The sequence below is a fragment of the Rhinopithecus bieti genome, unplaced genomic scaffold, assembly GCF_001698545.2.
Source record: "Rhinopithecus bieti isolate Rb0 unplaced genomic scaffold, ASM169854v2 scaffold_10223, whole genome shotgun sequence".
In the NCBI taxonomy this organism is placed as follows: Eukaryota; Metazoa; Chordata; class Mammalia; order Primates; family Cercopithecidae; genus Rhinopithecus; species Rhinopithecus bieti.
In genome coordinates this window covers 2539705-2554648 of record NW_016806659.1, presented here as the reverse complement: position 1 = coordinate 2554648, position 14944 = coordinate 2539705, and the positions used below count along the sequence as shown (strand labels likewise).

Here is a 14944-nt window from a genome sequence, read left to right as displayed (position 1 = left end):
TAGTAAAGATAGGGTTTCACCATGTTGGCCAGGCTGGGCTTGAATTCCTGACCTCAAGTGATCCTCCCACCTCAGCCTCCCAAAGTGCTGGGATTACAGGTGTGAGCCACCGTGCCAAGGTGGCACAGCCAGGTTTTTCTATCTTTAAAATGACAATAACAGGCATTTCTCTTCTCACCAGTTTGTTTTGAGATTTTAACATTTAAATGAGATGCATGTAAAGTGCTACAGTAGGCCCCAGCACCTGCTAATTCTCACATATGTGTGTGAAGTGAGCATGTCTCATTATAAAGAAGAAAACAGGCTGGAGCAATGTGTGTCACACAGATGTCAGCTGTGTGGACTATTGCAAGGCATTTTCCTAGATTGCTGTACTTGTGAGTCGTTCTGCCTGTCCCTGTCCTTCATTTCAACCTGTCCTTGGGTGCACTCTTATTTCTTGTAGGTGCCGGAAAGTCCCTGGTTGGTGTGACTGCTGCATGCACTGTCAGAAAACGCTGTCTGGTGCTGGGCAACTCAGCCGTTTCTGTGGAGCAGTGGAAAGCCCAGTTCAAGATGTGGTCCACCATTGACGACAGCCAGATCTGCCGGTTCACTTCTGATGCCAAGGACAAGCCCATCGGCTGCTCCGTTGCCATTAGCACCTACTCCATGCTGGGCCACACCACCAAACGGTCCTGGGAGGCCGAGCGAGTCATGGAGTGGCTCAAGACCCAGGAGTGGGGCCTCATGATCTTGGACGAAGTGCATACCATACCAGGTAAGCAGGCTGGAGCTGAGCTGTCCGCTTGCTGAACAGACAAAGCAATTTCCAGTTGTTAGGTTGGGAGAGGGACTGCTGTGTAGCCCACCCAACTGGCTACCTTGCTGGGTAAAGCTTTTAATAATTCTTTTTTTTTTTTTTGAGAGGGAGTCTCACTCTATCACCCAGGCTGGAGTGCAGTGGTGCGATCTCAGCTCACTGCAACCTCCACCTCCTGGGTTCAAGCAGTTCTCTGCCTCAGCCTCCTAAGTAGGTGGGATTACAGGCGCCAGCCACCACTCCAGGCTAATTTTTGTACTTTTTGTAGAGATAGGGTTTCACCATCTTGGCCAGGCTGGTCTTGAACTCCTGACCTTGAGATCCACCCACCTCGGCCTCCCAAAGTGCTGGGATTACAGGTGTGAGCCGCCGCGCCCGGCCAATAATTCTTAAGTGGGATGCAGACAGGAGTGTTCACATTCATAGCTTGCTTAATCATTGGCTCAATAGTCATTTAGAAAATGGCATTTTCTTCCCTCCATCTTTCTTGTGCTGCTCAGCTTAATCTGTTTCTTAATGGCCCTCTAAGACCTGGGTTAGGAGCACTGAAAAACCCTTCCCGCGATGGGGGCGATGTGTTTTATTCGAAGCCTGGAATATTGATCCTTAGTCAATATGTAATAGAAGCCCTACTTCTCCAAGTGTCACGGGCAAACCTTTTTTTAAAGCTGCCCTATTGATTTAATTTTTATACATAAAATCACCCCTTGTAAGTATATAATCCAATGAGTTTTAGTAAATTTGTGGGCCAGTGCAACCATGACCGTGATCCAAGTTTTCTTTTCTTTTCTTTTTTTTTTTTTTAAAGATGGCGTCTCCCTTTGTTTTCCAGGCTGGAGTGCAGTGGTGTGATCTTGGCTCACTGCAACCTCCGCCTCTTGGGTTCAACTGATTCCCCTGCCTCAACCTCCCAAGTAGCTGGGACTACAGGTGTGTGCCACCACACCCGGCTAATTTTTTTAATTTGAGACAGAGTTTCGCTCTTGTTGGCCAGGCTAGAGTGCAGGACCGCAAACTCGGCTCACTGCAACCTCTGCCTCCCGGGTTCAAGCAATTCTCCTGCCTCAGCCTCCCGAGTAGCTAGGATTACAGGCATGCGCCACCACACCGGGCTAATTTTATATTTTCAGTAGAGACAGGGTTTCTCCATGTTGGCCAGGCTGGTATTGAACTCTAGACCTCAAGTGATCTGCCTGCCTGGGCCTCCCAAAGTACTGGGATTATAGACGTGAGCCACTGCATTCAGCCACCATGATCCAGTTTTAGATTTCCTTTGTACTCATTTGCAGTCAATCTTTGTTTCTCTGTCTAGCTTCAGACGACCACTGAACTGCTTTCCGTCACTATAGATTTGCTTTTTATGGAAAATTTATACAAACACAATCATACAATATATATTTTCTTATGTCTGGCTTCTTTCACTTCACATAATGGTTAATCTGTGCCTTAGCATTTATCAATAATTTGTTCCTTTTATTGCTGTGTAGTTTTTTCGGCAAATCTGTTTTGATAAAAACAGATTAAGGGATTAAGATTAAGATTGGGGTGGGCATGGTGGCTGACACCTGTAGTCGAGCACTTTGGGAGGCCAAGGCAGGAGGATTGCTTGAACCCAGGAGTTTAAGATTAGCCTGGGTAACATAGTGCGACATGTCTCTACAAAAAAAACTTTTTTAATTAGCCACGTGTGGCGGCGTGCACCTGTGGTCTCAGCTGCTGAGGAGGCTGAAGTGGGAGGATCACTTGAACCTGGGAGGTTGAGGCTGCAGTGAACCATGATTATGCAACTGTACTCCAGCATGGGTGACAGAGATCTCAAAAAAAAAAAAAAGATGAGCAGATTAGGGTAGATTAAGAAGTCTAAAGTAGAGGTTACTATGAACAAAATGAAATCTGAGGCATTTTCACAGGTAGTGTTCAAAAGGTTGTCAAAATGGCCCCAGGCATCTGGTTCTTTCTGTGCAGTGAGAGCTCTGCAGTCCTGATGGGTTTCTGGAGATACCTAGAGATGTTCACAGCTGGCCAGGGAGGGATCGGCGGTCTTTCTGATGGAAGCCCAGGGCGTGGGTCCTGCTGTGGGGAAGCACTCGGCACAGTGAGACAGCAGAAGATGGCCGTGCGGCCAGATGAGAGCACAGGAGCAGTCGTCAAGGCTGAGGAAGGATAGCGGTATTGGGGCAGCTCTTGCAGGACCTTGTAGGTCCCGGCAAGAACTTTGGCTTGTACTCTTAGTGTGAAGCCATCCGAGGGATTTGAGCAGAGCATGACATGAGCTGACTTTACACTGTAAAAATACCACCCTGGCTGCTGTGTTGCAAGCAGACTGAAGGAAGCAAGACAGAAGCAGTGAGTTGAGTTTGTGGAATCCCAACAAGAAGTGTGAACCAGTAAGGATGAAGGTGTGATCCGACTCTGGATATGTTGTGAAGCTTTAACTGACAGGTCAAATGTGGGATTGGAGGGAGAAATCAAGAATGACACTAAGATTTTTGACTTGAACAAAGGGAGGATAGAGTGGGCATTAATTGAGATGGGGAACGCTATCAGAGGAGCTGGTCTGGAAGGTGACTATCAGGAGTTGGGCTTTAGATGTGCGAATTTGAGTTTCCTGTTAGGCATTCAGGCAGTGGCAAAAAGGTTAAGAAATGGGCCAAAGAAATTGATAGACATTTCACCAAAAAAGGATATACATATGTTAAAGAAGCATTTGAAAAAGGGTTCAACCTCATTAGTCATCAGGGAACTGCAGGTTAAACCCACCACAGGATGCTCCCATATGCCAGTTAGAGTGGCCAAAATAAAAAATACTGATGTGTCAGTGCTGATGAGGTCACAGCAACTGAACCATCACACATTCCTGGCGGGATGGATTGCAAAGTCTGTGGTCACTGTGGAAAACAGCTTGTCCGTGTCTTATAAAACTACCACATGACCCATCGGTCCCATTCCTGGGTATCCTAGATACATGAAAATAGGTTTACACAAAATCCCGTACACCAGTGTTTATGGCAGCTCTGTTCGTAATATCCAAACGCAAGTGCTCATCAGTGTGTGTCTGGATAAACAAGCGGTGGTACATCCATACACTGGAACACTACTCAGTAGTGAAAAAAACAAACTTGCTGCATGTTGCAACCTGGATGAATCTCAAAAGCTTGGTGCTGAGTGAAAGAAGTCAGCCTCAAAAGCTTCCACAGTGTGTGATTTCATTTATACAACAATCACGGTATAGTGGTGGCCAGCAGATCAGTGGTTGCCAGAGGTGGGGGGTCAGAGAGGGATGACTCTAAAGGAGAGCACAGGGGAATTTTGGGGAGTGCTGTCTTTATCTGTACCCTGATTGTGGTGCTGGTTACAAAATGTAAATGTGTTAAAATGCATAGAACTGCCCCCCTGGCCCACCCCAAGTCAGTTTTACTGTGAGAATTTAAAAACTCAAAAGAAAAAAGGTGGAAGGGTAGGTATTGGGTCTGTTAGGATTGAAAATGGATGATATAGAGAATCACTACTCACAAAGGAGTTTGGAATTGTTCTGTAGCAGTTTGGTTGGAAGCTGTGTTCAGGGCTTGAGGCTGACTGACTTCTGTCTGACTGTATGTTTGGTACACGTTCATGTTTTTCTTTAACCCAAGCCCCAGGTCCCAGGTTCCAGGGGGCAACAGCACAGGTTTGGGATTGGTTATCTGATGAACAAGTACAAAAAGGTGCACCTCACACTCACGTATGTCTGTGAGTTTGTCTCTCTCTCGTCTAGTTCACTGGATGAATTAGACTTTGGTCGAGTTGTGGAGTGAAACCAACGAGCTCTAAGGGATTTTTGAGTACAGACCCCATAAGCCCGGTGGCCCAGCCATGCTCATTGTCCCAGAGAGCAAATGTTAAATAAGGGAATGCTAGGAAATCAGAATAAGTCTCCTGACTGTCCAGTGTCTGCTGTGTTGGGTTAGGTGGAGTGATCAATCTTTGGGATTTATCTCAAAGGATAAAGATTGCTGTGCTGTTTTACAGATTTTTCAAAAGGAGCTCTATTATGTCTTTTTATTGATGAGAGATTCATATTGTGGTACTTGTGTATATGAAGTGCTTCCTGTGTGCTAGGTACTGTGCCTGTTTCATTATTTCTACAGGTATTTATTGAGAACCTACTAAGTTCAGGCACTGTACTTGGCACTGGAGACAAAGTGGAAGGGACAGCCAAGTAACCACACAAATAAATGCCAAATGACAACCATGACATAATGTTGAGTGACACAAGCCACACACAAAAGTGCATACCATGATTTCATTCGTGCAAAGTTCAGAAAGGAGGCAGACCCCTCTCAGAAGTCAGAGGAGTGGTTCCCTTGAGGGATAGTGCTAGTTATTGACAGGAGGGATCAGAGGAGAGACCTCTGGGTGCCTGATGCTCCATATCCTGATCTAGGTGGTTCCACAGCTGCGTGTCTGTAAAAATGTATTGAGTAGTACGCTGTGAGTTATTCACCTGTGACAGCTGTCAGGGCTGTAGGAGAGTGTAATAGAGGGGTGTGATGGGGTCATGGGTGTCCAGGCAGAGTCCTGCCTGCCTTGTCCTTGCCTTGGGGTCAATATGTCTCCTAGTGTCGCCTCCCTGGGGCCCACACTGGGTTGGTGTTGCCATTGCCTTGACTCTACCATTTCCCTGTAACATGGGGAGCTTGGTCTGAGGTTCTTGGCTACTGTATTTTGGAGCCAGCAGTCTTTCCTTAGAGATAAGCGTGAGCTGATTTTGTTTTCTGTATAGTGTTTGTGTGTGTGTGTTTGCATGTGGTGTTGTGTACAAACCATGTAGATGTAAAAACTAAACATTTACTTAGAGTTAGGCAACCCTCTGTTATTTCACTGTGAACGTCTTTGTGTTTTGGTGCATTCAGGCCTTTTTTTCCTTAGATTTTTGTGTCCATTTATTTATGAAATATTAGCCCTACTTTCAATTATATTGTAAGATAAGCATGATTCCAACATTTTAACCTTCCTTCAGAGTATTAGAATTTTTAAAAGGCGAGCCCATGGAAATCCATAAATTAGGTTTTTTAAAAAAGATTATCTCATACCCATTTATGTGTTTGTTTTATTTGATAAACCAGAGAGAATTATAATGTTCAAAAGAAAGGAAGGAAAACGAAGTTGCTGGTTGACCAAAGTGATTGAACTGGTGAAGTTTGGAGAGGGGAGTTTCCTAAGGCAGGCCGGAGTGCTTGGGCGAACGGTGCCTGGAGTTTCATCCCTCCCGTGGGCTTGCCTTTCTTCCCGGTTTCTGGGAAAATGGTGGGAAGCTGAGCAGAGCTGGCTTCTTTCATTTCTTCCTCCCCCTAGATCACCAACTACCTTTTCAGTAACCTGGGTACAAGTTTTAGGGAAAAATTCCTTGCATAATTTAGAGCTTAATGGTATTAATAGTAAGTATTGCAGGTTGTATTTCAAATTGCCATCTGCACTTCTACTGATAACTGTTGTGAGAGGAATGCTGGGCCCATTAACTTGGAGATTCCTTAAGCTCATTTCACCCTCTTATTCTCCTTTTCATTTTCTTTTGTACAGATCTAAAAGTGATGGTGAAGCGTTTGCCTAGTCATTCTTATCTAGAACCAGCTTCTGTGGTCCTGAAACCCGAGGGTTAGCTCAGGTGGTGTCATAAGCCAGTGTTAAGTTGCACAGCTATGAGCATTTGAAAAAGTGACAGTGTGGGCTGGGTGCAGTGGCTCACGCCTGTAATCCCAGCACTTTGGGAGGCCAAGGCAGGGGGATTGCTTGAGACCAGGAGGATTGCTTGAGGCCAGGAGTTCCAGACCAGTCTGGGCAACATAATGAAACCCCATCTCTACAAAAAATATTAAAAAATAAAAAATAAGAAACGTGACAGTGTGAATGCTCCCATTGTTTCCTCAGCCAAGATGTTTCGAAGGGTGCTCACCATCGTGCAGGCCCACTGTAAGCTGGGTTTGACTGCAACCCTCGTCCGGGAAGATGACAAAATTGTGGACTTAAATTTTCTGATTGGGCCTAAGCTCTACGAAGCCAACTGGATGGAGCTGCAGAATAATGGCTACATCGCCAAAGTCCAGTGTGCTGAGGTAGCTGGGCCTGGGCTGGGGGTGTCTGGGTTAGGGCCTCCTCCCGTGGGCCGGGGAGTGATCAGATCGATTCCTCATGGGCAGACACAGGTCAGGACTTAGGCTTACCTGCTACCACCTCATGCAGGATCCTCAGTCACACTGTGAGTGGGTGGTACTAGACCCACTTGCCGCATATCTTCTGCCTTGTCACATATCTGACATACCCCTGAATTTGTGATGATTCTTTTTCCTAACCACAGGGTTTACCAGTCATGGATTTCTGTGGGTGAGGATTAGCGTTCAGGGCACAGGGAATAATGAAGGCCCCCAATACCACAGTGCTGCCTGGCAGCCTGGCAGCAAAGGGTTTTGCTCTAATGGGCCCAAGGGCCTAACTGACATGCTCCCGGCCCTGCTGGGAGGTGTGTAAATAGGTGGCAGTACTCAGCAGCAGTGCTGACTTGTGTGTGTGGAGGAATTGCTGGTGCTACCGGCTGAGAAGCTGGTTTCCCTCCCTCGCAGCTGGTGTGAAAATAACTCCTGGGATATGATTGCATTTACCTATCTTCTAAGTGGTTGACATGTGAAAGCATCCAGTTCAACAGGAGGTATTGGGTTGGGTTAGTTTTATGCGTGCATTTATTTTCAGTTGTATTGATTTCTAATTCACATACCATTGGTTTTGTTTTGTTTTTTTGTTTGCTTCTTTTTTGCTTTTTTTTTTAAACAGGTCTCTGTCACCCAGGCTGGAGTGCAGTGGCATGATCTTGGCTCACTGCAACCTCCGCCTCCTGGGCAAGTGGTTCTCCTACCTTAGCCTCCTGCATAGCTGGAATTACAGATGTGCACCACCACACCCGGCTGATTTTTGTATTTTTACTAGAGACTGGGTTTCACCATGTTGGCCAGGCTGGTCTTGAACTCCTGGTCTCAAGTGATCTGCCTGCCTCAGCCTCCCAAAGTGCTGGCATTACAGGCATGAGCCACTGCACTTGACTGGTTTTGTTTTAAAGCTAATTCTGCTAGAGAAAGGTCTTCAAAAGTTTTTAATTATGTGACGTTTAAACCTGTAAAATGACCCCTGGTTCTTACTGCATCACAGGTTTGGTGCCCTATGTCTCCTGAATTTTACCGGGAATATGTGGCAATCAAAACCAAGAAACGAATCTTGCTGTACACCATGAACCCCAACAAATTTAGAGCTTGCCAATTTCTGATCAAGTTTCATGAAAGGAGGAATGACAAGATTATTGTCTTTGCTGACAATGTGTTTGCCCTGAAGGAATATGCCATTCGACTGAACAAGTAAGAACTGAAAACTTGGAGCTTCCTCCAGGCCAGTTTCTCTTCCCCATTGAGAGTGCAGAAGGTGGCTGTTGTTTTGTTTTTTTTTTGTTTGCTTGTTTTTGTTTTGTTTTTCCTCTCAGGAACTTCTTGGGATCCAAAGATCTTGTTCTAGGGCCCTGGTCTCAGTAAACCAAGGAAGACTTAGAAGTAGGTGGTTGGAGTCAGAGGTTAGAGCATAGAGAAAAGGGGGCTGGTCACTTGAGCCCAAAGAACAGGGAACAGAGACTTGGACTGAGCTGGGTGGGGCCCCCCGGAAGATCTGGGCTCCAAATGTGGGTGGGAGTTGGCATTTGGAGCTTTGGACTGTGTGAGCTCTGTGGGTGGAGAGGAGGCCAGACTGGATGGCCTAGGGGCTGGGAGGGCAAGACGGGCTGGGCTGGCATCCCACGTACAGACTGGCATCTGGAAGGAGCTTCTTAGAAATGCCCATGCAGTATCCTCATCAACCCATAGCTCCAGCCAAATATCTGTGCTTAAAACCCGGCTCTTGTAAAGCTCTGCCAAGTATGGAGGAAGAGGCCTGCACTTGCTCCTACAGTGATACAGGACTTCAGGTACGGTAAGTGTTGCAGAAGGCCAGGCCCTCTGTGGAGACTGGTGAAGCTATGTGCTACGTGTACTATACATATGTTTTATTTAATCCTCACTTCAGCCATAGAAGATGTTGTTCCCATTTTATAGAAGGGAAAACAAAGGCATAGAAAGATTAAGTTTCTCAAGTTTCTAAAATTATACCTTTATTTAATTTAGAAAGACTTTTTAATCCAAGTCAACATTTAGATTATTATGAAAAACAGCAATTCCCTGCTTCTATTTTCCCACCCACAGTTCTATTCCTTGAAGACAGCCACTTTCGACTTTTTTGTTGTTTACCTTCATCTTTTTCTTTCTTTTTCTTTTTTTTTTTTTTGAGACGGAGTCTCGCTCTGTCGCCCAGGCTGGAGTGCAGTGGCCGGATCTCAGCTCACTGCAAGCTCCACCTCCCGGGTTTATGCCATTCTCCTGCCTCAGCCTCCCGAGTAGCTGGGACTACAGGTGCCCGCCACCTCGCCCAGCTAGTTTTTTGTATTTTTTAGTAGAGATGGGGTTTCACCGTGTTAGCCAGGATGGTCTCGATCTCCTGACCTCGTGATCCGCCCGTCTCGGCCTCCCAAAGTGCTGAGATTACAGGCTTGAGCCACCGCGCCTGGCTTTCTTTCTTTTTCTTTCCCTCTTTGTTTCTCTCTTTCTCTCTGTTTTTTTTCTTGGAGTTAGGGTCTCACTGTGTCACCCAGGCTGTAGTGCAGTGGCATAATCACGGCTCATGGCAGCCTTGACCTCCTGGGCTCAATCAATCCTTCTACCTCAGCCTCCGGAGTAGCTGGGTCTACAGGCACGCACCACCACACCCAGCTAATTTTTGTATATTTTATAGAGATGGGGTTTTGCTGTGTTGCCCAGGCTGGTCTCAAACTCCTGAGCTCAAGCAGTCCTCCTGCCTTGGCCTCCCAAAATGCTGGGATTACAGTCATGAGCCACCACACCTGGCCTACCTTCATCTTTCTAAGCAGTAGGTTATGTAGTAATTTCTTGATGATCAGTTATAGAAATTGCCCATTAACTTCCTATTGTAGGAGTTGAGGGTTTAGCTTTCTTACATACACCACTCTCCCCACTCCTTTTTCTCTCCTACCATTCTCCCAATATGGGCATAGCACAAGTTGGGAGTTACATTAATATTCACTGTTACATTGTTTTGACTGTGTAAGTATGTTTAGAGAGAGCCATATAGTGTCATTGTTCAGGCGGAGGTGTAGAGTACTATTACTTTTTTTTTTTTTTTGAGACGGAGTCTTGCTCTTTCTCCAGGCTGAAGTGCAGTGGTGCTATCTCGGCTCACTGCCACCTCCGCCTCCTGGGTTCAAGTGATTCTCCTGCCTCAGCTTCCCAAGTAGCTGGGACTACAGGCACCCGCCACCACGGCCTGGATAATTTTTGTATTTTTAGTAGAGACGGGGTTTCACCATATTGGCCAGGATAGTCTCGATCTCTTGACCTCGTGATCCGCCTGCCTCAGCCTCCCAAAGTGCTGGGATTACAGGCATGAGCCACCATGCCCGGCCCTACATTTTCTTTTTTGTGAATATTTGTTTGCCTTGGAGTTAATAATTGCCTTGTCATTGTTTTTGCTTAGTTTTCTGTCCATTTAATTACTCCTCTCCAAACTCTTCACATAACCATAAACTCAGTAGGGTCAGGTAATTTCTCAGTTCTGTTTTTCTGTTTCCCCAGTGGGATCCCCACCAGCACTCCATACCCCTACTCTGTTCTGACCTGCTTGCTGTCTAGGACTAGAGACGCCACCAGCTGTTATCATGGGGTTTCCCTTGCACCACCCCACGAATTTCCTGGGCCTCTTTGTTGCGTTTCCCACCCTCAAATCTCCACCCTCTTGGTTACTCATTTTGATGGAGCACATGTTCCAGTAGGTTCCTGAGAGAAGGGATGTAGGAGGGGAAGCTTTGGAGACTTCACGTGTTTGTAGATGTCTTTATTTGACTTTACACTTGATCGGTAGTTTAGCCGGGTCCTAGAACTAACTTCGGAGCTTCCAGTGCAGCAGCTCAGCAGTCCGATGCCCTTGGCTGCCTCTCAGTGTGTTGTCTGCTGTGGTGGCTGTGTGTTTTCCTTCCCTTGAAAACTGGTAGAATCTTCTCTCTTTTTGGAAATTTCAAAGTGATATTCTTAATGTTTTTTCTTTCATTGTGATGGGCACTCAGTGTATCCTTTCCGTCTGGAAACTCGTGTCCTTCAGTTCTGAGAATTCCTATTTTTTGTTGTTAATCACCTTCTCTATGTATTCCCTTCTTGGAATCTTGACTCGTCAGATGTTAGATCCTCTGAAGAGCTTCTGCAGTTTGCTTATCTTTTTTCCACTTTTTTATCCCTTTGTCTTCTAACCCTTCTATTGAGACTTGTTAAATTTCTGAGAGTTCTTTCCTGATAACTGTTCTTGTTTTGTTTGTGAATAGAGTGTCTTCTCAGAGGCTATGAAAGCTTTTGAAGCTTCCTTCTGTTTCCTGCTATGTCTCTTTTCTTCATTTTTTTGTCTTGTTTTTAACTGTCTTTTGAGTCTTTCTGAGTTTTGGTAATTCTTGACTGTATTTTCTTGTTTAAAGTCAGTCACTGAAAAGCTGGCAGGCCTTTCTGTATGGCTTAGTGGGTTTGCCAGCTTGTGGACCTCACCAGAGTGGCTGGGCAGGGCCTGGCTATTTCTTCAGGAGATTACCAAATGCCAGTATCTCTAGGACTTTTCTCTTGGGCTGGACGGTTTCTTCATTGAGGAATTTTCCAGTCTCCTGGGCACCACCATGTGTTAGGGGAAGAGGAGGGCTTGTGGAATCTTTGCATTCAGTCTCGCCTTTGCCCTCAGCTCTGCCAGGCATCCCTGGAGGGTAAGTCTCCAGTGCCCCACCAGTGGAGGTGGCCTCCCCGCTGCCAGCCAGACCTGACTGCTCCTCACACTCACACGCTGCCAGTCCTCCTGTGTACCTCCCCACCTTCTCAGGCAACTGGTGACTAGTTCCTGAGCCTTCCTGCATGCCGCAGAGGACACAGAGGCGGCGGGTTTTGTATCGGTCTTCCCTCCTGCCGGCTCCAGCTTCTGCTTTCTCTAGTCTGTTAGCTCAGGAACTGTGCCTGCGTCTGTCTGCTTTTCAGCTTCTGAAATGTTACTCACTTCTCTCATCTGCTGTTACTTCTTCTCGTGTTTTCTTTGCGGGTTTGTGTACTGTCACAATAGTGCCAATTTGAGCAGGGCAATGAGACAGTTCCTATATTTACTGTGCCGTATTTAAGAACTATCTTCCCTCCCCATCCTTCCTCCCACAGCAGTGCGCCTCCAGAGTCTTCTGGAGCCTCTTCACTCCACGGGCCTCCCCCACCTACATTTGCAGCACTCCTGAGGCTTGTGCCTTAGCCGTAGCCTCCCGAGCATCTGCTTGGGCAGGGACGTTAATTTGCCTGGCACTGTCGACTCCGAACCAGTCTGGCACAGTGAAGGGCAGCAGATTGTGGCTGTCTCCTGTGTACTGGAATGATCATTACAATGTGTACTTCTTACCTTTTTTTGTGCCTCTGGCCTTTAAATGTATGAAGTAGTTTTTTTCTTCTTGGTTTTCTCGCTTCTAAAATAATCCTGTGTCTGGGTGCAGTGGCTCACGCTTGTAATCCCAGCACTTTAGGAGGCCGAGACGGGCAGATCACGAGGTCAGGAGATCAAGACCATCCTGGCCAACATGGTGAAACCCCCGTTTACTAAAAATACAAAAAATTAGCAGGGCGTGGTGGCGGGCGCCTGTAGTCCCAGCCACTCGAGAGGCTGAGGCAGGAGAATGGTGTGAACCCGGGAGGTGGAGCTTGCAGTGAGCCTAGATCGCGCCACTGTACTCCAGCCTGGGTGACAGAGCGAGACTCTGTCTCAAAAAAAAAAAATAAATAAATAAAATAAAATGGTCCTGTGGGCTGGGCGCAGTGCCTCACGCCTATAATCCCAGCACTTTGGGGGCCAAGGCAGAAAGGTCACTTGAGCCCAGGAGTTCAAGACCAACCTGGGCAATATAGTGAGACCCCATCCTTTAAAAAAAAAAAAGTGATCCTGTGACTCTTGGGCATTGCTCCATTCTTAGGTCGTGTGTAGTGGGGATTCTCCAAGATTTTGGCTCCTCCCAGCCTTCATAAGAAAGGCATTGGTATCACCAAAGCACTTTGCAAGAGAGACTTAGGGTTATGTGGCAGTGTGGGGCCATGGGCAGAGCATCGTTTTTGGGATCAGACAGACTGGATGTGCGGAAGTTGTTTACCTCTGAACTCCTTTTGTACTTCGGTCACATGGAGCTACTGCCACCCAATGTGTCCTGGGTCCTGGTGTCCCTTGACGGTGGGGAGTGGATTCTTGTGCCTGGCAGCTTGTAAGTGTTCAGTAAACGTGAAGTTCTCCACTTGGAGGATGCTTATCGTTCTATTTCATCTGTATGGGGGAACCTGCAGAAACCAAAGGCTCCCCACTGTGCAAGTAGTTTTTCTTGGTGATGGGAGAGGAGAAAACCACCTAACACCCTGGGTATCAGGAGTCAGGCTGTTCTGATGAATGGGACCTCTAACCTTTTTCACCTCATGACGTGCATAGAAAATGGTAAAATTCTGTGGTGGCCGGGACACTCCAGGCAGGGCAGCTTGTGACTGGGCTAACCAGAGGCCATCAGCCTGGGTATGCAGCTGCCCCAGACCCTGTCCAGCTTCTCCACAGGCAAGGGGTTGCTCTCTGAGGCACACCCGTTAACGGGCACTGCTCTGGGTGCTAATGGACCTGGGCAGTGGAGCAGCCACTCCCAGGTGCCACCTGCTCAGGCTCCTGACCCTTGGTTTCCCACATGTAAACTGGGGAACATGAAGCCTGTCTTTTACAGTGCCTAGGAGTCTTGGCAGGACTGGCTGGATTTTTCTTTTCTCTTCTCTTTTTTTTTTTGGGATGTAGTCTCACTGTGTTGCCCAGGCTGGAGTACAGTGGTGCGATCTCGGCTCACTGCAACCTCCACCTCCCAGGTTCAAGTGATTCTCCCGCCTCAGCTTCCCGAGTAGCAGGGATTGTAGGTGCCCGCCACCACACCCAGCTAGTTTATTTTGTTTTTAGTAGAGATGGGGTCTCACCATGTTGGCCAGGCTGGCCTGGAACTCCTGACCTCAGGTGATCCACCCACCTCGGCCTCCTAAAGTGCTGGAATTACAGGTGTGAGCCACTGCGTCTGACTGGATTTTTTTTTTTTTTTTTTTAAATGTAGTACTCTGGCCGGGCGCGGTGGCTCACGCCTGTAATCCCAGCACTTTGGGAGGCCGAGACGGGCGGATCACGAGGTCAGGAGGTCGAGACCATCCTGGCTAACACGGTGAAACCCCGTCTCTACTAAAAAATACAAAAAACGAGCCGGGCGAGGTGGCGGGCGCCTGTAGTCCCAGCTACTCGGGAGGCTGAGGCAGGAGAATGGCGTGAACCCGGGAGGTGGAGCTTGCAGTGAGCTGAGATCCGGCCACTGCACTCCGTCCCTGGCGACAGAGCGAGACTCCGTCTCAAAAAAAAAAAAAAAATGTAGTACTCAGCTTGGTGCCTGGTGTTGGTAGGTCCTGCCTACCTGTACTTTGTCCTCACTGTCTTTGTTGTTGTCATCATCACCATCACTGTTGTTATGATTCTTGAGAAGCTACAAAAACTGTCCACCGTCACATTCCAAGACAGAAGGAAGGAGTGTGACATTCCCAGTGCTATGGGATGATAATTGTTGAGTTCAGTGATAGAGTTGTGCCCTTTGGCAGGGAGCTGCACATTTGTTTTCTGTTTTTTTTTTTTTTGAGACAGAGTTTTTACTCTTGTTGCCCAGGCTGGAGTGCAATGGCAGGATCTCAGCTTACCACAACCTCCACCTCCCGGGTTCAAGTGATTCTCCTGTCTCAGCCTCCCGAGTAGCTGGGATTACAGGCATGCACCACCACGCCCAAGCTAGTTTTGTATTTTTAGTAGAGACGGGGTTTCTTCATGTTGGTCAGGTTGGTCACGAACTCCCAGCCTCAGGTGATCCACCCGCCTTGGCCTCCCAAAGTGCTGGGATTACAGGCGTGAACCACTGCGCTTGGCAGGGAGCTGGAAATTAAAGAGAAGTTTTAAAACCTCAGTGTTGGCCGGGCGCGG

The 14944-nt window shown here is 47.3% G+C and overlaps 1 protein-coding gene across 2 annotated transcripts in view; it reads left to right on the top strand.

Annotated features, from left to right (window-relative positions):
• The window catches only part of ERCC3 (ERCC excision repair 3, TFIIH core complex helicase subunit), a 38116-nt gene that overhangs the window by 6624 nt on the left and 16548 nt on the right, over positions 1–14944 (top strand). For both annotated transcript variants that reach the window (XM_017877334.1, XM_017877335.1), the window contains exons 8-10: positions 446–760; positions 6710–6894; positions 7979–8181. In XM_017877334.1, the coding sequence (XP_017732823.1) occupies positions 446–760; positions 6710–6894; positions 7979–8181 (703 nt within the window). The remainder of the gene's footprint in view (positions 1–445; positions 761–6709; positions 6895–7978; positions 8182–14944) is intronic.